Source organism: Meles meles, chromosome 6, assembly GCF_922984935.1.
Source record: "Meles meles chromosome 6, mMelMel3.1 paternal haplotype, whole genome shotgun sequence".
Lineage (NCBI taxonomy): Eukaryota > Metazoa > Chordata > Mammalia > Carnivora > Mustelidae > Meles > Meles meles.
The window spans coordinates 85,892,265-85,916,889 of NC_060071.1; the positions used below are offsets into that span (position 1 = coordinate 85,892,265).

At 38.0% G+C, this 24,625-nt stretch overlaps 1 protein-coding gene across 5 annotated transcripts in view; it reads left to right on the forward strand.

The window, feature by feature from the left end:
* The first annotated feature begins 4,910 nt into the window (after nt 1-4,910).
* ARHGAP5 (Rho GTPase activating protein 5) overlaps nt 4,911-24,625 on the forward strand; it is a 76,733-nt gene continuing 57,018 nt past the window's right edge. For 2 of the 5 annotated variants that reach the window (XM_046007257.1, XM_046007258.1), the window contains exons 1-2: nt 5,183-5,404; nt 19,257-23,144. In XM_046007257.1, coding sequence (XP_045863213.1) covers nt 19,425-23,144 — 3,720 coding nt within the window. In that variant the 5' untranslated portion in view covers nt 5,183-5,404; nt 19,257-19,424. Of the gene's footprint in view, nt 5,014-5,182; nt 5,405-10,583; nt 10,724-13,820; nt 13,954-19,256; nt 23,145-24,625 lie in introns of those variants that run through there. The other 3 variants (XM_046007256.1, XM_046007254.1, XM_046007255.1) reach the window with 3 other exon arrangements.

A 24,625-nucleotide genomic window follows, 5' to 3' on the forward strand; every position in this document is an offset into this window, starting at 1 on the left:
AATAATAGAGAAGAATAACAAAGCCTTAAATGTGAAGTGATTAGACAGCTTTTCATTGATTTCAGAAACTCTTATGCTGCACCAGTTCTTTACAATGTTCCTTAATGTTTCAGATCCACAGTTATTTGTTGCTAGTAACTCAGTTACCTTCTAGAGAGATGTGACCTAGAGAACTATGGGTTATACTCAGGGTAAGACATCTAACTTGACTTTCACAGGTAAATTCAGCAATTTCTTTAAATGATTTATATTTTCCAAAGTGATTATCTCAGCTAGTATTTCAAAATATAACCTAAAGTCTTCTGTTAGTAATCTACAGAAATCCATAAAACCTAGAGTGTTTTATATTATTATTCATCAAACATTCATTGAACTTTCTACTAACTATATTCTAGTTATTGTATAGGGCCAAACATTCATTTGCAGTTCTTACCTAGAGTTGCTCACAATACAATGGTGGCCTAAAGAGAGCAGGAATAAGGAGTATTCACAAAAATTATGTTCTTGCAGTTAAATAGTCAAGCAATATGAGTTCTTGTTACCCATTGTAATGATTTACAAATGACAGTGGTAATAATCTCAAAGAGAGAAATCAGTTAGCAACCCCTACAATTATTTTCTTAGCTTTGTGGGGTTAACCTTATTGGAGTTGATTAAATTCAAGCTGTGATCTTTCATAAAAACTCAATGGAGGGTCCAGATGGCCCAATAATACCTCCTTTTGTGAGAGAAAATAACTTGAAGATTTTTGTCTAATGAAAGTATTGTGCTGGTGGGACCTGAATGAATTGTTATCCCTTTAAAAGGAGTCTGCATTACAAGTAATCTTTATAAAATACTAATTATTCAAAAAGAGAGGTCTGCTTTCACTCTTCCAGTTATGTCCTAGGACCAGAGTGGCAAGAACATGACATTTTGAAGCTAGACTCTGATACCATCTTTGGGATTTCAGTCTGAAAGTCCAATTCTGGAAAATCAACAGAACAAGGCTCTGTGGAACAAAATGCCAGGAAGGTCAATGCATTACTTTCCTACTGTTCCAGTCCCATGCTCACAATTACCTTAACTCTTATGAAAATATTTTCTACAGTAACAGACAAGACATAATTAGCACCTTTTCTTCATGCTGCAAAATATTATTGGTAGCCATAAAACAAATTTGAAGAAAAGTCTTTCAGCACACAACTCAGTGAATGGTTACTGGGCTTATTGATTATATCACGATTTGTCACTTGTGGGAATAGCACTTCATCCTACTCAGCCTTCTGTCCACCTGATAGTCCTCACTGATTCCGACAGGCAGAAAGAGAATTCTAGGCAAGAGGTGGGGGTTAGGTGGGAGGTGGAAGTGAGTTGTGAAATTCAGTAGGAAATTACACAGTAAACAATCGTCTAGTGCTTTGATTATTTAGCTAATTTGCCTTCGTTATTCTCCAACTTCTTTGCCTAGTCTGTCTGTAATCAGGTGACATTCTTGAGTAGTTTGTTCTCCAGAAGCCTGTCTTGTATCAGACAGGCAAAAAGTATTGGTCAACTTTATTATGAATGCAAAGGCCCTTTACTTGGCCTTTGATTTGTTCTTAGTTGAGGCTATAAAGCCAAAGTAGTTATGATCAGAGATTTCCAGCAGGGGGTGCAGCTGCTTCTCTAGGGTAAATTCTTCTGAAGCCAAATCACATCAAACATCTAAATATTGTACTGTTACCACTGATGATAGAGCTGGGATTTTGATAACATTTATGGCTGTCATTTCTTTTGATCTTAGAAAGACCATGCATATTAATATTTCATTAGGATGTGTTAAAGAACTAGCAATTTGTGGAGAATATTTAACTTAAAAACCTAAACTGCCTGACCAAAATCTTATTCTGCTAATTTTTTCAAAGTAAATGAAGAACAAAGCTTCGGGTATTTTTAATTATCCAGTACAACAGAATAAGTACTTAAATTTTTTTATTTTAGAAAAGAAAAGTAGATGATCTGAGATAACTCTCTCTCTCTCTCTCTCTCTCCATCTCTCTCTCTCTCTCTCTCTCTCTCTCTCTCTCGTGTGTGTGTGTGTGTGTGTGTGTGTGTGTGTGTGTGTGTAAAGAATACATTACTTATTTTTTTCAAAATTTCTCCTTTTGGGTGGCAAGTGTGGGTGTTTAAAGCTATTTCTCTGAAGGTATGGCTCCTGATCAACTTTTTTGCTCGGGTCATGATCTCAGGGTCCTGGGATCGAGTCCCACGTCGGGCTCTCTGCACTGAAGGGAGCCTGCTTCCCTCTCACTCTCTCTGCCTGCCTCTCTGCCTACTTGTGATCTCTCTCTGTCAAAATTAATAAATAAAATCTTTAAAAAAAATGCCATCTTATTCTTTGGTTTTTGTTTATTTTTTTCCCCTTATTGCCTTTTATTTGTAAATATTTGAGCATTTTCAAGCACAGAACTTTGGCCTCCAATTCCCATATTCAGATTTTTATTTGTACATAAAAGTGTATGTTTTATTTTCTGAAAAGAACAAGTAATATAAAAACAATAAAAATGTTAATTTTTTTCGTACTGGTAAGCAGCTTTAGACTACTAGTACTGATAAGGAACAACGTTTTAAAGTTCCAGACCCCTTAAATCAAGATAGATGATGTAGGAGGACTAACAGTAATGTCAGCTATGAAAAGTATCCTTTGGAAATCATGGCTTTGTTTGTTACATTTTCTGGGTCTTCATTATGAGAATGTAACATTTCAAGACTTGTTTTTCCCTCCAGAATCATGTCTTGATCCTTTAGTATCATGTCTTGTTTTAAAGGAAGCATTATCAGGTAACTAAGGTGTAATTTTCACCTTCTTTATACGATGATGCTTCTTTTAAAAGCCCTGATTTATTTGACTTGAGTTTATGTTGATACATGTCCATGGTTATGAAATTTCTGATTATTTAGGAAGTAATTTTCAAAGTATCTTTAGGGTGGACACTCCATAACAGTTAACATTTCAGAGTGTAAGTCGTGACTCTGAAATCGATCACTGTATTTTTAAGTACTCTTAGTACAAAGGTCAAGAGATAGATTTAAATGCACAAACTTTCCAAACTGCACAAGTGGTATGGGTACTTATGGCATTAGAACCTCACATCGACAGTTTCATTCTCTTTCCCCAATTTCTTCTTCTCTTTTTCCTTCCTTTCTATATTTACTTTCGTTGCAAGTTTTCTTTTGCATCTTTCCATGACTATGGTTTGTAACTAAAAGAAAGAAGTGCCTAAGGACCTTAACTACTTAACCTACTTGGTACCATTCAGATGCAATAAAGTGGTTGGAGTAAGGAATTTCAGTGATGCCTTTTTAAAATTAGAGAGGAGTAAGAGGCAGAGAGAAATTAAACATGTCTCTTCTACTTTGTTAAGTTTACCTTTGAGAAATGTGGACAGTAGAGGGGGAGGAGTGTGGAACAAACTTGTGCTGAAATATTGTGATAGATTTATTGACAGATATTTTCTGATTTTTACCAAAAGGCAGTTTTTGTTTTTCTAGTTTACCAACAGACCATAAAGGTACTTCTGGTTGGCAGTAGCTATATCATTATAACACAAAGCAGCAAACTTGGCTAACTTCAGTACCTTATGTAACATAAGAAATAAAGAATAACTGGAACTTAAAAGATTTTTCATACATTAACTTTACTGATGATGAACTGTTTTCAAGATAGGGAACAAATCTTTCCCCAAAGTTCTCCCCCAAATTACTTCTTTTAGACTTAACAAATTGGGGTAAACTTATGTTTCTGCTCATTTATCTACTGGCAACTATTTTAAGACCTCTATGAGACAGATTCTGATGATCTCGGGAAAGTCACGAGACTTCAGTTTCTTCAATCGTAAAAGGAAAGGCAATTTTTTCTACCGTCCGTCTTTTCTTCACCTTTCAATACCAATGCTCGGAAGAGAAATACAACGAAAACCCAATGTATCCCCAAACTTGTAAAATTTCCGTGTCTCAAAAAACACTGAATATACTTTAGGTAGGATAATAAAAGCCTGGTTCCTAAGGTTGGGCTGGTAGTGGTGTGAACCGGGGTCTTTGTGGACACCCTAAACCCCTAAATCTTGGTATCTCGCCTAACTTCCTTAAGAACAGAATAAACCATGGGCCTGTCTGAGTCCGTGCGGTGTGGGCGGAGAAAGGGATTCTAGCTCCTATGGAGTTTTGCCTTCTGGGTGATCATGCACCAGGTCCGGGGCGGGTGATGTCTGTAGTTGGCGAGCGATCCCCAGGCGGAAAACTGACTGAACACGTAGTAGACAGGAGAGCATGTCCCCGCGAACAAGCTAGGGCGCATATTTTTCTCCCTTTAATTCTTTAATGCTCTGAGACCGTAGGGGGATTTATGGAGAATCTTTCGGTGCCCGTACGATGTTTTGCAACGGCTAACAACATCAGGTTCCTTTGCAGTATTGTGGTGTGCTCTCAGTTTCAGCCAGAAACCGGAAAGGAAAAGGGAGAAAGCAGGGAAGGTTCGGAGACGACCGCGCTCAGGGTTGCACGGTCTGCAGCTTCTAAAGCGTGGAGGATGGAACGGAGAAGGAGAATACGGAGAAAGGGGAAAGCTGAGGAAAAATACCCACGCCAATGGGTAAAAGGGAAAAGGTGAGAAGGAATAGAGTAGGAGAGGGAACCAATGGGTGGGAGAGGTGGAGGAAGAAGGGGGAGGGGAGAAGCCAATGGGGGAGCCCGGACGCGAGCGAGGACGCGGCCCCGCGCTCGCTCCCCTCCCTCCGGCCCGAGCGCTCGCGCCTTCCCAGGCTCCCCGGAGACGAGGGCAGGGGCGGGCCCAGTCGGACGCGCGGCGCGGGAGGCGCCGCGAGGTGAGGGCGGTGGGGGCGGGGAATTGTGGGGAGGGCGGTGCGGGTGCGCGTATGCGCGCTCGCGCGCGCCCCGTCGAGGCTGCGCCGCCGCTCCGCCCCCGGCCGGGTGTGTGGCTGCGCGCGCGCGCGTGCGTGCGTTCCGGCGGTGCGCGCCGGGAGAGATGCTGAGGTAAAGTTCGGGAGAGAGGGAGAGAGATCCGTCAGCGCGAGGGAGCCTGAGTGGCCGCCATTACTGAGCCCGGCGCGGCGGCGGGCACAGGGGAAGGGGGGAGGGACGGGGCCGCCGCTGGTGGCGGGAGGGAGGGTGGGAGGGTGGGTTACCCGATTGCGGGAGCTGTAGGGCTTAAGGTTTCGGGGCGTGTGTGTGTTGGGGAGGGCGGGGGGGAGGTGGCTGAAGGGACGCGGCGCTTGGTGAGCGCGCCGGGGAAGAGAGGCGAGCAGAGAGTGGAGGAGGAGGAGGAGGCGGCGGCGGCGGGAGCGCTCCCCAGGAATGTCGCTGCCGCCGCCACCGCCGGGGCCGCTGCCGTTGAGGAGGAGACGGAGGAGACCGACGGTGTTAGGTAGGACCTTGCGATCCCCGCTCTTCTGGGCCTGTCCGCTCTCTCTCTCCCCGACCGGGACCCTCCCGCCACCGGCTGCCCGGCTTGGTAGCCGCCGCCGGTTGTAACCAGTTCAAGGCGCTGGGGCCCCGCAGCCACGGAAGGGAGCCTGGCGCCGCGCTCCGTCCTCGCAGGCCGAGCGGGGAGCGGCTGCCACGGGGGGGGGGGGGGGTACGGTCGGCGTGAAGGGCAGAGAGGCCGGGGGAGGGGGCGCTTTCTCCACAGGTGACGCGGCCGGGGTCGGTAGAGGCCTGGTGGTGACCGAGGATCGCGCCGGCCCCGCCAGGCGTCCGCTCTCGCCCGCCGCCCTCACTTGCCCTCCTCTCCGATGGTACGAGGGGAGGGAAGGTGGCGGTTCTGTTGGCTGGGTTGCTGCTGTTAACGAGTTCCACCTGGAAGGGGAGAAGGGGGTGGGCGCATATTCGCGGAAACATAATCTTGGTTGCAAACTTAAGCGCCTTTCAAGGGGATCGGCCCTTTCACTTTTTCCCGATCTCCCCCACTTCTCCTTGGGTTCTCTTCCCCAATTTCCCATCTGCTGCGAAAGCTCGGGGTAGGGTGTGAGAAGTTGCACTGCGCAACGAAAACGCGGAGTCTTACCAGTTGACTGCGGCTGGGTTAAGGCTTTGATACTGAGTTTTTGCCAGAATAACCTCTAGATTCTCCCTGTTTCCACTAAAGAAAAGTATCGGGGTGGGGGTGGGGAACCGCGCGGGAGCGCGCGCGCACTTATCCACACATAAATACTCTCTCACACCCTCCCTCCTTAGTGTTATTAGAAATGCAAGTGAGGTGGAGACTGTGGGTGTAGCTGGCGCCGAAAGGTGCTCAGAAGTAAAGGCAAACTATTAGGATGTGTGGTAAAATTCCGGGAAAGTTGTAGGGGGACACTTACACTTATGCCATATGATAGAAATCCAGTTTTGGCTCATGCTTAATAAATGGGAGTTTTAAGTGTTTTAGACCTAGACCAAAATAGATCTAATACAGATTGTGTGTACACCCATTTTAAAGTTTAAGTTCCTAACGAAAATTTGCTCGTTTTCCTTTGTTATAGTTAAGAAGCTACCATTTTTTTTTTAAAGAGTCAAGTGTAAAACGGTGGAATACGTTGTTGTATTTACTGATCTTTGCCACTGCTGCCTTCTACAGGTGTTGGCGGGGCATGTGGAGGGTTTGCGTCTTGACTTTGAATATCCAAAACCAATACCCAATTTCAAAGTATATGGGGGCGGGGGAGTTATTTGCATTCGATACACTTGCATTCACTTCAGGAAGTATTTCTCAAAATCTCCTAAAATGTTTCTTTTAGCAAAAATTTGATCCAGATACAACTATTTGGAAAAATACTAATATATGTTAGTAAAATGTGTTTTGGAGATGTTTTATTGTCAATTCCAGTTTATTTGACTTCAATATGATAAAACTATTCTTAATGAATAGTTTTAGATATACATACTATATAGGTAATCTACTGGAAAGTTTGCAGACAGTTTCCATTTTAAATTCTTTTTCACTTTTGGCCTTTTCATCTATCCTTTCAGATTGACTCCCATTTCCTGTATCTGTAGTAGAGCAGAGAAGTGTTAAGTGTTGATCACCAAAAACTTTGATAGCCCTTAGAGCACTTTATGAACAAACATACATGATAGAAAAGCTGGGTATAGCTGTGTATTTAACTCTCAAGAATGGTGCTATTGCGCTATTGATCTGATTGACTTAAAGCAGACTTTAGTCAAGAGGACACAGATGACTAGATAACAATTGGTTTGGTTGTCCTGTGCAGGCTACATTTTTTTTAACCCTCCTCAGCATGTGTTGTTATTTAACCATTCTTTGTATATGTTCGTTATAAAAGCTTTGGGGAATGGGTGGGTTACACTTTGCTGTAAGGAAGACTTGTCACAGAAATCTGATATCTCTGTCATTTTAAAGCACTCACCCCAGTTACTGTAGCAATTTTAAAAATGTATTGCAAAATTAATATTTTAAATTCTGTCACATCTCCAAAATGCTTTGAAATCCCTCCACACACATACACTTTTTTCTTTGAAAAGCAGATTTAGTACACTTACTCTTTTGGAGAAAATTATTTTGACTTTGAAAGTATAAGTTGTTTTTTTTTTAAAGAAATAAAATATCATATCTGCATTCCTTTTTTGGAATTGAAGTTGTGATACAGCTTAGAAAACAGTTTTGTAACTCAGTTTTTTAATACTGAAGGAAAAGTTTTGTCTCAGAATTCTACTAAAGTGGGGCACCTGGGTGGCTCAGTGGATTAAGCCGCTGCCTTCGGCTCAGGTCATGATCTCAGGGTCCTGGGATCGAGCCCCACATTGGGTTCTCTACTCAGCAGGGAGCCTGCATCCTCCTCTCTCTCTGCCTGCCTCTCTACTTGTGATCTCTCTCTCTCTGTCTGTCAAATAAATAAATAAAACCTTTAAAAAAAAAAAATTCTACTAAAGTATTTTCAGCATTAGCAGGTCCTAAGGTAAATTTTGCCTTTTAGTATGAAATGGCATAATAAAAACTTTCTGGTGGCTACAGAGTAAGTTTCAAACTACAGTTTCTATACAAATTATTTTACAACTCGTTCTAGACCTGTAAGACCCATGATTTTTTTTCTTTGCACACCAAGAAGTTATGCAGAGAATATAATTTACTCAAGAAGTGTTGTATGGTGTTCTGTTTTAGTAATATCTGTGTTCCTAAAAAAATGTTTATAAAATACATTTATTTAAAGTACATCAGGGGAGCTTGGTTTTCTATAACGAATGGTGAAGAAACCTTGATAAAGTGATCCATCATTTGGTGACTTGAGTAATCAAGCTCCTTATTTGTTTAAATGAAGGCTTTAGTTAATCATTTTCTCAAACCAGGAAAAACTGTATTAGAAATGTAAAAAAATAGTTCAGTGTTAAGGATTTTAAGTATGAACTTTAACTTAATTGGTTTTAAAACTCTGTTACTTGAACCCCTTAATGGATTTTTCCTGGATGGCTTGAGACTTCCTCTGACAACCCAGCAGCTACTATTTTTGTTTGTTAAATGTATTGTACTTAAATCTAAGAATTTCTTTGTAGAAAGAAATCTGCATGTAAAGGAAACTTAAAGTCTGTGGTTTTCAATTCATTAATTCTATTACCATTATTTAGCATTTACTGTGTGCCTGGCCTTGGGGATCCCAAGATAAATTAGAGATTGTGTAGCTTGAGCTTTAGTTGAAGAGGTAACTATAAAGGAGTAAATATGGGGGCGCCTGGGTGGCTCAGTGGGTTAAGCCTCTGCTTTCGGCTTGGGTCATGATCTCAGGGTCCTGGGAACGCCTGCATTGGGCTCTCTGCTCCGCAGGGAGCCTGCTTCCCCCACCGCCCTCTGCCTGCTTCTCTACCTACTTGTGATCTCTGTCTGTCAAGTAAATAAATAAAATCTTTTAAAAAAGGGAGTAAATATGTACGTACAAGTACTAAGAAGTGCAGAAAAGAGAAGAACTATTTCAGATGCTCTTAGGGAATTATTTACAGAATAATCATTTGAATTTGGATGTATTAACTGCAAATAAGAGTTTGAATACAAGAGGGATGGTAAACAAGGTTGGTCTTTTTTGGAGGTTAACTGTCCACAATACCTTAGATTTGCAGTAAAAATAGATTGTTAATGTTTGCTCATGTCTTTTCTGTTTGACTCCTTAGAACTATTACTTGGGAATAAGAGTTATATAACTTCATAATTTTAGGTTTAAAATATGACCCATGTGTGTCATTTGGTTAGATTCTCAAGCTTTTTTGATCATGAAGAGTTAGTGGTAAAAGTGAATTTTCATTTTTCTAGCTTCATACTAGGTTTAGCCTGCTTTGTTCCTGCACATTATTTTATTAAGCAGCTAGGGCATTGTGAATAATACAAAGAAGTATAAGATACTACTCCCTTAGAAGAGCTTAGAGCTTTGGTGGGGAGAGAGCTTGACAATTTAGGAATGGTTAGATGCCAGTTCAAGGTAGAGTAGAACAGCCATATAGATGGCAGGGCATAATGATTTTTAAAATCATTGTAAAGGAATTTAGATAAAGGAGATAGGATTTAGAATTTGGGGAAGATGGGGATGAGTAAGAAAAAAGGCAAGTTAAGGTCACTGTGGACCAAAAGCACAGGGAAGTGAAGATAGATTGGCTGATGAGGGGAAAATATAAGGTTAAAAATTTAAAAGCATCCGTTTGTACCTTTTGAGTGAAATATTTAGGGAAAAGTATTTAACACAAGGTTAATAGGAGTGTTGGGGAAATAAACAGTTTTTGTGTTATCTTTGCTGTGTTTGGCATTACTAGGAACCTTGCAAAAACTTGTACATTGCTTCTTTTACAGTTTGTTCATTTTCTTCCTGTTGATGATGTAGTCTTCCTGGTCCAAAAATTTGTTTCTTTCTATACTTACCTTTTCAGAACCAAATATTAACTCTTTATTTACTTATATTTTTATTTTGGTTGACTGTTTAGAGAACTAGTGGGAAATTAACATTACTATTAACTAAGTAACTGGGTGTTTCTTATAAGAGTATTGAATTAAATGCTTTCTAACATGATTTTTTTTACATTTATGATCTTGAGATTTATGTTATTAATTCTAGTGTTGCCTTATTTCATTTCTGTATTTTCATTTTTCTTTAGAAATACTGTCACCTGAAACTCAAGTGACACCACCATCTGTTGCTGAAACTGATCAGTTTTTTGTTAAGACTCATTTGTCTTTATTTCTTATAATTAGCAGCCAGTCATCAAATTCTTTTTCTTGGATTTTCTTTCGAATTCTTCGGTAGTTGAGGTACTTTCAAGCCTCCAGGATTTGTCCATCTTTTGGACTTTGTGCCTCAGAAAATTAATTTTGTATTCCATTTCTAGCTTATAATGATGTCTTATTGCTTATTATAAGGTCTAACTCCTGCTTGTCCTTGAAGACCTTCTATAGTCATACTTTATATCTTCAGAAACTAAGAAGTAAGTTTGCTTTTCAGCATGGCAGCTGTGCTCAGCCACTCCACCCTAATCACACACCTGGAATGACTTCTTTCTAAAATTCAATTCCAGTTTATTTATCCTTCTTTCTTTCTTTTTAAGATTTATTTATTTATTTGACAGATAGCAAGCAGAGAGAAGGAGAAGCAGGCTATCCCAGGACCCTGAGATCATGACCTGAACTGAAGGCAGATGTGTAACCCACTGAGCCACCCAGGCGCCCCAAATCCAGTTTATTTTTCAAAGTTGGTTCAAATCCTTTCTCCTCACTGTAAGTTAATCTATTCCGGGGGTCTGCAGTTATGGCCCTTGGACCAGATTGACCTTCTGTCCTGTTTCTGTATAATGGCTTTTTATGTTTTGAAATGGTTGAGGATACAATTGAAAGAATAATGTTTTGTGGTTCATTAAAATTATATGAAAATTCAAATTTGTGTTCATAGACACAACCATGGTCATTCATTTAAGTATTGTTTATGACTTTTTGTGCTGTGACAGCAGAGTTGAATTGTTACTGACAGACACTGTATGGGATATAAAGCCTAAAATATATACTGTCTGGCCAGTTTTCCAAACCTCATCTGTACCAGCTTACACTGATCATGAAAGATCATTTGGAATTCCTGTTGCATTTATCAGTTCCATGGTATAGCACATCACCTTTGTCTTTTCAGCCATGGTACCATAAAGTTTCTTTTAAAATTGTGGGGAAAGTGGTTTTGAGCCTTTTTTCCCCCTCCATATCTATACCTTCTTTTTAGTCTGTATGTCTTCCTGTGATTCTTATTTAACCTTAGTGTTCCCATCAGTAAGAAAATTGTTAAGACTTACCTAACCTATTTTGTATAATAAAAATAATGACTTTCCTTTGTTATAGCATTATAATCTTGTATGTTAAAATCATGACCTTTCCCTTATTTCTCTGTTCTCCAGTGAGAATACCTCAGAATATGGAAGGGAAGTGAATATTCATAGCACTAGCTTAGTGGACTTCCCTATACTATACCTTTGTACCCTTGAAACCTCTGACATAAAGCTGAGATAGGCACAGTAAATACTTACTGGGTTGTTCACATAGGTTGATATAAATGAAATGACCTTTGTTTCTTCTGTTTTCACCACAGAGTGAGGCTATGTTCTAGAAAGAGTTTAGAATAACTTCATAACAAGGCGTTGGACATAACATGTTGTTAGAGGAAACTGTTGATTAAATAATAGGGTAGTTAATCTGGAAATAGTTTAGGTCATTGGTTTTCAAATATTTAATGAAGTAAAACTTTTTTTTTCAAACAGAAGTACTTGAAATATCAAAAGATAAAAATGAATAAAAGCAGAATTGTCTTTGTTGAGTAGGGTTTCAGTGCTCCCAAAGTACTGCCTACTTGGACCCCCCTGGAAGTATTTCCAATGAGCCTTCAGGGTTACCTAATCTGTCTTAACAAGCGGACTGTTGGTCTTGGAAAAAACCGTAGACTTTTTATTTTAGAATATTACTGCTATACTAATAGTGTTTGGGCCCTTAACATGGTTGTAATTTTTGTTAATTTTGACTATAAATACGACTTCAGGATTGCTTAGTGGTTTAGGATCTGAGTCTGGCGATTGACCCATGTTGTCATCAAATATATGAGTACCTACTGTGTGTCAGGTGCTGTTTAGGATGTTGGGAATATGGTTTAAAATAAATAACAACAACTACAACCAAAAAAAACCAGAATAAAATTTCCATCCTAACATAGTTTAATTCTGAATCCTATGCTTCCAGGTTATTTAGTTGCTCTGTAAGTTGTTGAATTTTTTTTTTTAAGATTTTATTTACTTTTTTTAAAATTTTTTTTTAAAGATTTTATTTATTTATTTGATAGAGAGAGATCACAAGTAGATAGAGAGGCAGGCAGAGAGAGAGAGAGAGAGAGAGAAGGAAGCAGGCTCCCTGCCGAGCAGAGAGCCCAATGCGGGACTCGATCCCAGGACCCTGAGATCATGACCTGAGCTGAAGGCAGCGGCTTAACCCACTGAGCCACCCAGGTGCCCCTTATTTACATTTTTGACAGACAGAGATCACAAGTAGGCAGAGAGGTAGGCAGAGAGAGAGAGGAAGGGAAGCAGGCTCCCCGCTGAGCAGAGAACCTGATGTGGGGCTTGATCCCAGGACCCTGAGATCATGACCTGAGCCGAAGGCAGAGGCTTTAACCCACTGAGCCACCCAGGCACCCCCAGTTGTTGAAATTTTTAATAGAGTTTCTTTTCATTACTTGGTTATAGTTTTGTGTAAAGAGCAGTTATATGAATGATGTCTTTAGCATTCCACTCAACCTTAAGATTATGTGCTTACATGGTAGAAAACTTGGTCAAAGACAATATTACAGAATATAACTGACTTTTCTACAGGTATTACATTGTTTTTAGTTATGTATGTTAAAATGGCTTTCCCCTTGTGATTTTTCACAGCATTGTTAAATTTGTTACTGAGAATGAGCACTGTTAAGAAAAGTAGTACTGGGGTACCTGGGTGGCTCAGTGGGTTAAGCCGCTGCCTTCGGCTCAGGTCATGATCTCGGGGTCCTGGGATCGAGTCATGCATCGGGATCTCTGCTTGGCGGGGAGCCTGCTTCCCTCTCTCTCTCTCTGCCTGCCTCTCTGTCTACTTGTGATCTCTCTCTGTCAAATAAATAAATAAAATCTTAAAAAAAAAAGAAGAAAAGTAGTACTATATCAGTATTGTGCCATATTCATCTTTAGTAATTCAGTTGCTACTTTTATTAAGCTAGTCTAGATTGCCTGACATTGTGAGATATATGATAGTCTTAGGGCTTGGTTCTGTCTTTCCTCAAATATTTGTTTATATAATGGATATTTTATTTGACCTAAAGAAGATGGAACGTGTAATTTCTTATAATTGTGATTCTAAAAAATATTTTTAAAAAACTAGATGGTTGTTCTGACTGAAGATATTATAGATCATAGTCTTTATTTTGATGGCTTAATTTTTGACTTTTAATGACCTTGAAATCCATGTGCACTTCCTCCATTAATAGCTATCTATTGATTTATTTTAGCGAGAATGGTGTGGTGGGGGTAAGGAGAGGACAGAGGCAGAAGAAGAGGGAGCAAGAGAATCTTAAGCATACTCCTTGCTGAGCACAGAGCCTGACTCGGGGCTAGATCTCACTAAACTGAAATCACTACCTGAGCTGAAATTAGTACGACCGGCTGACTGAGTCACCCGTGCTCCCTTCCATTAATAGCTTTAGAATAGAAAACTTTTAGATTAATATGTTACAGAGCTTATTTAGTAAACATAATGTGATTTCCTCTCTCTCTCTCTCTTTTTTTTTTTTTTTTTTTTTTTTTTTTTTTGGCCAAAGAATTAACAACATTTTGATTTGAACATTAAAATTCATGAATTTATTGAGTAGCTAATACATAGGAAGCACTGCTGGAGGCTTTTGGAATACATTGATGAAACAAAGATTTGAGCCTTTGTGGATCTTTATTAAGGTATGGTCTGGGGTGGGGAGAGGCATAGAGTTAATGACAAGTAATAAATAAGTTGTAACTTGGGAGTTAAGAGGCAAGGACTATTTGGGGGGTTATTGGGAAAAGCAAGTGTAAAAGCAGACATGCTGAGGAACAGTGTTCCTCCATGTGACTGGAGCAGAATGAGAATGGGAGAATATATGAGAGTAGGTCAGAGAGCAAGGCAGGGTTGGAGAAGGTAGATATTATAGTATCCCACAGAAAGGATATGACTTTGACTTTTAGGAGCCCCTGGAGGGTTTTGGGCCTAAGAATGGGAAGCTCTGACTTAATGTTTTAAAAGAAACTCTGGCTGCTCTGGTAGTAATAGATGGGGAGAGGAGAAGGAATGGAAGCAGGGAAACTAGTCTGGAAGTCTTTGGAATAATCTGGGGCCAGATATGTTGGTGGATGGGGTCAAAAATAGAGCAGTAAATGTAATGAGAAGTAATAAATTCTCAATATATTTTGAAGATAGGACCAAAGGGAATTTCCTGACAAAGTATAATGATTTAAAAGTATAAAATAATTTTAAAATTCCACCTTATATTTATGAACACAAACTTTGTGAGAAGGTACAAAACAAATTTTGGTTTAAGTCCAGAATCACTAAGAATTGATTTTTCCTAAGTTCCCTGTAGGACTTAAAAAATTTTCTTGCAGAAAGCACTTCATGTTATTAAAACTCCACTAGAAATAGTATGTTGTGTTTGAATGGCTGTCATGTATCTTAGAAAATTCCATCATATAGATGGCTTCATTTTTAAGACAGTTTTAGGGACCACTCAACAATATCAGGCAGATAGTTGGTGTATCCCTCCATCTCTCTCATCAGTTATAGTTCTACTGAAATTATACATTGTTGTTAATTTCTGGGAAGGTACTTAATCTAAACATTTCCTTGAAACGGTTGTAAGATGAACTTAAAGGTAGAATGAGAAAGAAACTGCATTGCTGGGGCACATGGGTGGCTCAGCTGGTTGAGAGCCAGCCTTCGGCTCAGGTCCTGGGATCGAGCCCCACATCAGGCTCTCTGCTTAGTGGGAGTCTGACACCCCTCCCTTCTCTCTCTCTCTCTCTCTCTCTCTCAAATAAATAAATCTTTTTTAAAAAAAACCTGCATTGCAAACTGTTGAAAAGCAGTACTTTGCCTAAGAGAATGAAGGTTGGTCATCCAGAGACTCCTTTTAACTGGATAGTTTTGAGTAGATGATTGCTACTTTTGTCATGGTTTCTTCAAGGGTAAAGATACGAGAAAATGAGAACAAGTTACATGAAAGTAAAATCACATCAAAAATCGGGAAGTTTTGGGGCGCCTGGGTGGCTCAGTGGGTTAAGCCGCTGCCTACGGCTCAGGTCATGATCTCAGGGTCCTGGGATCGAGTCCCGCATCGGGCTCTCTGCTCGGCAGGATGCCTGCTTTCCCCTCTCTCTCTGCCTGCCTCTCTGTCTACTTGTGATCTCTCTCTGTCAAATAAATAAATAAAATCTTTAAAAAAAAAAATCGGGAAGTTTTATGGATCAACATAATCAAACATTATCATTAAATATTTGAAAGGAATTTTCGGATTAAATTGAATAGCCTGCATATAGATATCAGCCATTAGTTTATTACTAGGAGCCCACACAGAAAACAGGGGAGTCTTCTTTTTTTTTAATCAGTGCAGGAGAAAAACTTACCTTTGTTACTTAATGGATAGTAATTTTGGCTGGATGTTGAGGGCCAGTAGAAAATTCATGTATGTGTAAACTATCCAGGTGGCTGAAATTAAATGCCCTTATAACCTGTTACAGCCAAATTCATGAATGCTATCTTTCTCTTATGAGGTGGTAACACCATACTCTCCCAAACAAATAGCAAAATGTTTTTGAGGGTAGGTCATAACAGTTTTTTTCCTAGTCTTCTGGTTTCTCAAACTTTTTTAAACTCTGAAAACATTTTTTAAATATTAAAGCTTTTGGAAAAGCATTTTAAAAGATCCTTTGAGTTAAGTAAACCTGTAAATCAGGGGCGCCTGGGTGGCTCAGTGGATTGAGCCGCTGCCTTCGGCTCAGGTCATGATCTCAGGGTCCTGGGATCGAGCCCCGCATTGGGCTCTCTGCTCCGCGGGGAGCCTGCTTCCTCCTCTCTCTCTGCCTGCCTCTCTGCCTGCTTGAAATCTCTGTCTGTCAAATAAATAAATAAAATCTTAAAAAAAAAAAAAGTAAACCTGTAAATCAGATAAAGCATGTACTGCTTTTGATGATTGAGTTGGAGGGAGAGAGTACCTATTTGTCCAATATTTTTTACCACCTGTAAGTTAAAGAATTTTCCACCACCGTTTGAAAATCACTTTGTAGTGACTCATGACATAAGCTCTGGAGCCGATTTCAAAATAACCAGCAGGTAGCCTTCCTGGAAGACATGGATGTTCCCCAGTGTCTAATTGGTAGTTTACTGTGAATTTGGTGTGAAAACCATAAATGTCACACACAAAGCTACCTCATTTTTAATTTAAACTTTAATATTCATGATTCAGAGCCTGCCACTATCAAATTTATTAGGATGTGTCTTGAAACCCCAATATTAAAATTTATCCTCCGTATAATAATTTTATTTCTCATTAGAAAAAAAGCCTCCCAAAAAGGGTGGTAACTTCATGCTCCACTCATCTCCATTTAATTTTAAGGCCCTTTTCTTCCTGTAGCTTTTAAAATACATTTTATGATGAGAGTGTTTTTATTTCTGCTTATACTCTGTAACTTAAAGTAGAAAGGTATCTCAGTATTCTGATGGATATGCTATAGGAGAGCAGGAATGTTTTAATGTGTTTGGAATAAACATATATGAGAAATGAATAAAGTGACTGTTAAGGCAAGGGATTAGGTTTGTAGCTCAGAATTTTCTATAATACTTAGGTTCATGTGACTTTGTACTATTAACCTTTCTATTTGTGTCTTTTAAACTGGAAGGCAGGGAACAGTCTTGTCTTTGAATTGCTCTTAGTTTTAGAATAGATTTTTGTTTAATAAAGAGCTGCATGTAGTACTAGTGTATATACTGTTTAACATGAAAATTCCCCAGAGTAACCACTAGGTATGTTTTCTTTTGATGTATATCTTAAAACATACTGTCTGCAGTTTTCTGCCTTTCTAGTAAGAAGGAAGGGTAGGCCTTGTATTTTCCTTTGTGTGTTTTCCATTTTTTTCTCAATTGTTACAGAATCATGCTGTTTTTGTGAATTTCATTTTACCTTTTTATCGTTGTGTATAACTTTGTTATCCAGTTCATTCCCTTTTGTTTTCTTATCAGTAAATATAAATATTCTTTTATGCGGTTTAGGTAAAGAAACTGGTGCTAGGTGCAAGTACCCAATTTAACCAGATTAATTTTTTTAGAAGTTCCACTAATAAAAAAGAGCTAATAGGATTGGATGGGACTCCCCTAATTTCTTTTACTTCTAATTATTGTATATACTGCTGCCAGGTAAATATTTTAAAGTTGCAATCTGATCGTGTAATTTTTTACAGAAAATCTTTTGACAGCTTCGCTGATTCCAAGAATCAAATTGATACCTAACTTATTAAACTTTTTTTTTGTTTGCCAGGCACTTATTTTAAAAAATGATTTCATTCTTAAATTTGTATAGATACACAACCCCATTTTATAGATGTGGAAGCTATGACACAAAGCGGTTTCAGTTTTGCTGTTGTCATAAACTCATAAATAATAGATTTTAAATCAGTTCTATTTATGTGTGGTTTTCTACTTGTGTTGCTCCTTCAACACAGGATTATTTTATTTTGAAAGTGAATCTAATAAATGCTTTGTATATCATATGGCAGATACTACTAATATTTGTAGTTGAAGCTAATAGAATATACTTCAGAAATACAAAAGTAAATCTAAAATTTTAACTTTCAATATTATTTTTACCAAAACTATTAGTCATAATTTTAAATTATAATAGTTTCTTTAATCATTAACTGTAGTATAGTAAATGTATAGTATAATTTGAATAGGTGTTTACATAACACCAATAGGTGTTTACTTGTTTACTTGTAGTTGAGGTCAGTGTAGAAGCCAGGTATTTGGGGGCAAGTGATGGTTCCTTTCTTACTTTTTTTTTCTATGTTCTTTATCTTTATTTTGTCTGGATTGAAGATAATTTTCATGTATGTTGATGTATACAACTGGATATTTTCCCTGTCTTGTGAAACTTTGGTGTGGTAGAAATGATATATTACTTTTAATTCAACCTCAAAAAGTGTGAAGAATCTACAAATAAAACTTACGTGAAAGACTGATTGAATGCTTTCACGTAAATAACCTAAATTCAATTACATTCAACTCTTAGGGTTATTTCATGTTGCTGGTATGTCAAATAATTCTAAATGATTGTCTCAAGTAGACAATCTCAAGATTATTCAGCTTGGTTCTACTAAAAATGTGATCCATGAGCTTTTTGTAACTATTCTGATAGGAAATGAATATAGAAATCAAGAACATTTAGAAGTGGTTGGACAGTAATTTTATGTCTCTTGAATCTTATTAGGGTTTGGATTTTTGAAAAAAGTTCACTTTTTGGGTTTTACAGAATTGGACTCACAGATATGAAATAAAAATTGATCCTTCACCTTGATAGTTTGAGAAACATTGGTCTAGTTAAATACTTCTAGTATTTGTATTAACTGTCCATTTCAGTTTTCCTATTGAAGTATTTGAATGTTCTGAATTTGTTTTGGGGCATAAAATTTGATAGATTTCACAGGAGCGTGTTAAACTTTGTGAAAAATTTTACATAATTGTAAAATCTTCCTAAATTTGTATGAGATTCCATTTTAGGGAACAAGTTTTGAGGAATGGTGTAATAGCAGGTTGTTTTTGAAAGTTGTAAGGGAGTTGTTAATGGCAACTGGTACATTTAATTATCAGCAAGCATAGTGTAGTCACAGAAGGCAAGAAAATTGAGGAAGGGGAAAAGACTAGTTATTTCTTCAAACTTAAAGGAAGGAGCAGAGATAAAATAAAATGCACATTTGGTTATTAGGGGCTTATTTTAAATTTCTTGAAACATTACCTTAAATTATGTGTGTGGTTATTTTAATTGTTAGATTTGTCTTAAATTTTGAGTCATCTTGCATTTAAAGCAATAAATCATAAACAGTCTTTATGGTGGCTTCCTAAAATACATGTAGTATTTATTGTTAATGTCCATAGTTATTTGTTATAAATATCTTCAGTGTATATATGATGTAATGTGTAACTTCATGACTAAATTTTGTCCTTTTTCTCCTCTTTCTAGGAAGATGATCCAAATGATTTTGAAGACCTTTCTGCACAGAAATGAGGGAAATACAAAGAACCAAATATAGTTCTGAACTTTGGGATCTGTATTTTGAGATGATTTTATTTTCAGAATGAGAAGTATATCTGGTTATCTTTATGAATGTAGAGACATGAGAAGAGAGTTATGATGGCAAAAAACAAAGAGCCTCGCCCCCCATCCTATACTATCAGTGTAGTTGGACTCTCTGGGACTGAAAAAGATAAAGGTAACTGTGGAGTTGGAAAGTCTTGTTTGTGCAATAGATTTGTACGCTCAAAAGCAGATGAATATTACCCAGAACATACTTCTGTGCTTAGCACCATTGACTTTGGAGGACGAGTGGTAAACAATGATCACTTTTTATACTGGGGTGACATAACACAAAATGGTGAAGATGGAATAGAATGCAAAATTCATGTCATTGAACAAACAGAGTTCATTGATGACCAGACTTTCTTGCCTCATCGGAGTACGAATTTGCAACCATATATAAAACGTGCAGCTGCCTCTAAATTGCAGTCAGCAGAGAAACTAATGTACATTTGCACTGATCAGCTGGGCTTGGAGCAAGACTTTGAACAGAAGCAAATGCCTGAAGGGAAGCTCAATGTAGACGGATTTTTACTGTGCATTGATGTGAGCCAGGGATGCAATAGGAAATTTGATGATCAACTTAAATTTGTGAATAATCTTTTTGTCCAACTATCAAAATCAAAAAAGCCTGTAATAATAGCAGCAACTAAATGTGATGAATGTGTGGATCATTATCTTAGAGAAGTTCAGGCTTTTGCTTCAAACAAAAAGAACCTTCCTGTAGTGGAAACATCAGCACGATTTAATGTCAACATTGAGACATGTTTTACTGCACTGGTACAAATGTTGGATAAAACTCGTGGCAAGCCTAAAATTATTCCCTATCTGGATGCTTATAAAACACAGCGACAACTTGTTGTCACAGCAACAGATAAGTTTGAAAAACTTGTGCAGACTGTGAGAGATTATCATGCAACTTGGAAAACTGTTAGTAATAAATTAAAAAATCATCCTGATTATGAAGAATACATCAACTTAGAGGGAACAAGAAAAGCCAGAAATACATTTTCAAAACATATAGAACAACTTAAACAGGAACATATAAGAAAAAGGAGAGAAGAATATATAAATACTTTACCAAGAGCTTTTAACACTCTTTTGCCAAACCTAGAAGAGATTGAACATTTGAATTGGTCAGAAGCTTTGAAGTTGATGGAAAAGAGAGCAGATTTTCAGTTATGTTTTGTGGTGCTAGAAAAAACACCTTGGGATGAAACTGACCACATAGATAAAATTAATGATAGACGAATTCCATTTGACCTCCTGAGCACTTTAGAAGCTGAAAAAGTTTATCAGAACCATGTACAGCATCTGATATCAGAGAAAAGAAGGGTAGAAATGAAGGAAAAATTCAAAAAGACTCTGGAAAAAATTCAGTTCATTTCACCTGGGCAACCATGGGAAGAAGTTATGTGCTTTGTTATGGAGGATGAAGCCTTCAAATATATCACTGAGGCTGATAGCAAAGAGGTGTATGGTAGGCATCAGCGAGAAATAGTTGAAAAAGCCAAAGAAGAGTTTCAGGAAATGCTTTTTGAGCACTCTGAACTTTTTTATGATTTAGATCTTAATGCAACACCTAGTTCAGATAAAATGAGTGAAATTCATACAGTTCTGAGTGAAGAACCTAGATATAAAGCTTTACAGAAACTTGCACCTGATAGGGAATCTCTTCTACTTAAGCACATAGGGTTTGTTTATCATCCCACTAAAGAAACCTGTCTTAGTGGCCAAAATTGTACAGACATTAAAGTGGAGCAGTTACTTGCTAGTAGTCTTTCGCAGTTGGATCATGGCCGCTTACGGTTATATCATGATAGTACCAGTATAGATAAAGTTAACCTTTTCATTTTAGGGAAGGATGGCCTTGCTCAAGAACTAGCAAATGAAATAAGAACACAATCTACTGATGATGAGTATGCCTTAGATGGAAAAATTTATGAACTTGATCTTCGGCCAGTTGATGCCAAGTCGCCTTACTTCTTAAGTCAGTTGTGGACTGCCGCCTTTAAACCACATGGGTGCTTCTGTGTATTTAATTCCATTGAGTCACTGAATTTTATTGGGGAATTTATTGGAAAAATAAGAACGGAAGCTTCTCAAATCAGAAAAGATAAGTATATGGCTAATCTTCCATTTACCTTAATTCTGGCTAATCAGAGAGATTCTATGAGTAAGAATCTACCAATTCTCAGGCACCAAGGGCAACAGTTGGCAAACAAGTTACAATGCCCTTTTGTCGATGTACCTCACGGTACATATCCTCGTAAATTTAATGAAACCCAAATAAAGCAAGCTCTCAGAGGAGTATTAGAATCAGTTAAGCATAATTTAGATGTCGTGAGCCCAGTTCCAACCAGTAAGGATGTATCAGAAGCTGACCTGAGAATTGTCATGTGTGCCATGTGTGGTGATCCCTTTAGTGTGGATCTTATTCTTTCACCCTTCCTTGATTCTCATTCTTGTAGTGCTGCTCAAGCTGGACAAAATAATTCCCTAATGCTTGATAAAATCATTGGTGAAAAAAGGAGGCGAATACAGATCACAATATTATCATACCATTCTTCAATTGGAGTAAGGAAAGATGAACTGGTTCATGGGTATATATTAGTTTATTCTGCCAAACGGAAAGCGTCAATGGGAATGCTTCGAGCATTTCTGTCAGAAGTTCAGGACACCATTCCTGTACAGCTGGTGGCAGTTACTGACAGCCAAGCAGATTTTTTTGAAAATGAGGCGATCAAGGAACTAATGACTGAAGGAGAACACATTGCAACTGAGATCTCTGCTAAATTTACAGCATTGTATTCTTTATCTCAGTATCATCGACAGACTGAGGTCTTTACACTGTTTTTCAGTGATGTTCTAGAGAAAAAAAATATGATAGAAAATTCCTATTTATCTGATAATACAAGGGAATCAACCCATCAAAGTGAGGATGTTTTTCTACCATCTCCCAGAGACTGTTTTCCATATAACAACTATCCTGATTCAGATGATGATACAGAAGCACCGCCTCCTTATAGCCCAATTGGAGATGATGTACAGTTGCTTCCAACACCTAGTGACCGTTCTAGATACAGATTAGATTTAGAAGGAAATGAATATCCTATTCATAGCACCCCAAATTGTCATGACCATGAACGCAACCATAAAGTGCCTCCACCTATTAAACCTAAACCAGTTGTACCTAAGACAAATGTGAAAAAACTGGATCCAAACCTTGTAAAAACAATTGAAGCTGGTATTGGTAAAAATCCAAGAAAACAGACTTCCCGGGTGCCTTTGGCACATCCTGAAGATATGGATCCTTCAGATAACTATGCGGAACCCATTGACACAATTTTCAAACAGAAGGGCTATTCTGAAGAGATATATGTTGTCCCAGATGATAGTCAGACTCGCATTATTAAAATTCGAAACTCCTTTGTAAATAACACCCAAGGAGATGAAGAAAATGGATTTTCTGATAGAACGTCAAAAAGTCATGGAGAAAGGAGGCCTTCAAAATACAAATACAAATCCAAAACCCTGTTTAGTAAAGCCAAGTCATACTATAGAAGAACACATTCAGATGCAAGTGATGATGAGGCTTTTACCACTTCTAAAACAAAAAGAAAAGGAAGACATCGTGGAAGTGAAGAAGATCCGCTTCTTTCTCCTGTTGAAACTTGGAAAGGTGGTATTGATAATCCTGCAATCACCTCAGACCAGGAGTTAGATGATAAGAAAATGAAGAAGAAAACCCACAAAGTTAAAGAAGATAAAAAGGTAAGTTTAACTCATAGTAAGTGATGTTTATAAAGATGTTTGTTTTTGCTTTTTAAAATACGTATTTTTTTAAGATAATGAATTTGATATCATTGAGAACTTAGGATGCCTATATCATTCAGTAATATTCTGACTATTTTGTGAGGATGAATATTTTCATTACTTTTTAAATTGCCTTTTTATTTGTGCCTTATTTAATGTAGAAGTTTGAATTCATATTCTTCAGTATAATCATTCTAGGTGAATATGTTTATTTGCCTAATAGAAGCCCAGATACAGCGTGATTTTGCTCTATTTTGTTTGTAAGCATCCCATTTATCTCTTTTTGCCTTCTTGACCTATCAGTTTTGGAAAATTATTTTGAAATACCTGTCTCAATCAAGGATCATGACAATATAGTCAAACTGATAATTTGTAATGTTGGAAATTTAACAGTTCTAGGATTCTTTTTTGTGGGTGGTGGTGGTTTGTCTAAAGACATGTAGAAAAGTTTCTGAAGTTTGAGTTGTAGCATTTTGACTAAATAGCAATATCTGTTTTCAGTAGATAGTAATTTACCTGATTGTATTAAGCACTAAAAACTTAAATATGTATGCTAAGTTGTATTTTGTAATTTCCATTAGATCTTTATTACAGTGGTACTTTAGCACCTTCACTTCTAGTACTCTTTGACTCATGAGTGTGCACAAACTTTGCTGAAGATTTTTATGGTTTTGAGATAGCTTTCAGCAGGCTTTTATTCTGCATATTGATAGTTTCTTGATCAGTTACGCCTATAGTCTTAATACGTGTTTGTTTACTACAGGTACTCTCAACACATGCTACTGGCTTTAATCTTTGGCATCTTTCGTACTCAACCTATTATCACTAGTTCTCCCTACATGTTTTATCACTGTCAAAAAACTTCAACATTTTTTCTCAATTTGTGTTATTAATACTACTTAATGCTTATTAATGAGCATAAAGCATTTACAGTCATTCCATTTTATTTTTTGAAAAGATTTTATTATTTATCTGAGAGAGAGAGAAGAGAGTGTGAGAGAGAGCAGGATCAGAGAGGAGAGGGAGAAGCAGGCTCCCTGATGAGCAGGGAGTCAAGGGGGGGACTCTATCCCAGGACCCTGGGATCATGACCCGAGCTGAAGGCAGACGCCTAACCAACTGAGCCACCCAGGTGCCCCATTTTAAATTGCTTTTGTGTGCGTGTTATTTTCCCATTTTTGATCATAAGTCTGCTTAGTTGCTTTGGTAACTTTCTGTTAAACTTTGAACTTCGAGAGTAGCTGCAGGAAGAGTTAAAGGAGCTTTTATTTACCCTTTATTGAGATTTACCAGCTATTAACATTTTGTCCCCCTTCCTTGATTGATTTCGTGTGGGTATTTATTGGGGTTTATTAATTTTGAACCTTGTGAGATGAAGTTGCGGATGTTGGGACTCTTTTTACTGTTAAATACTTTATTCCCTAAGAATAAGAACGTTC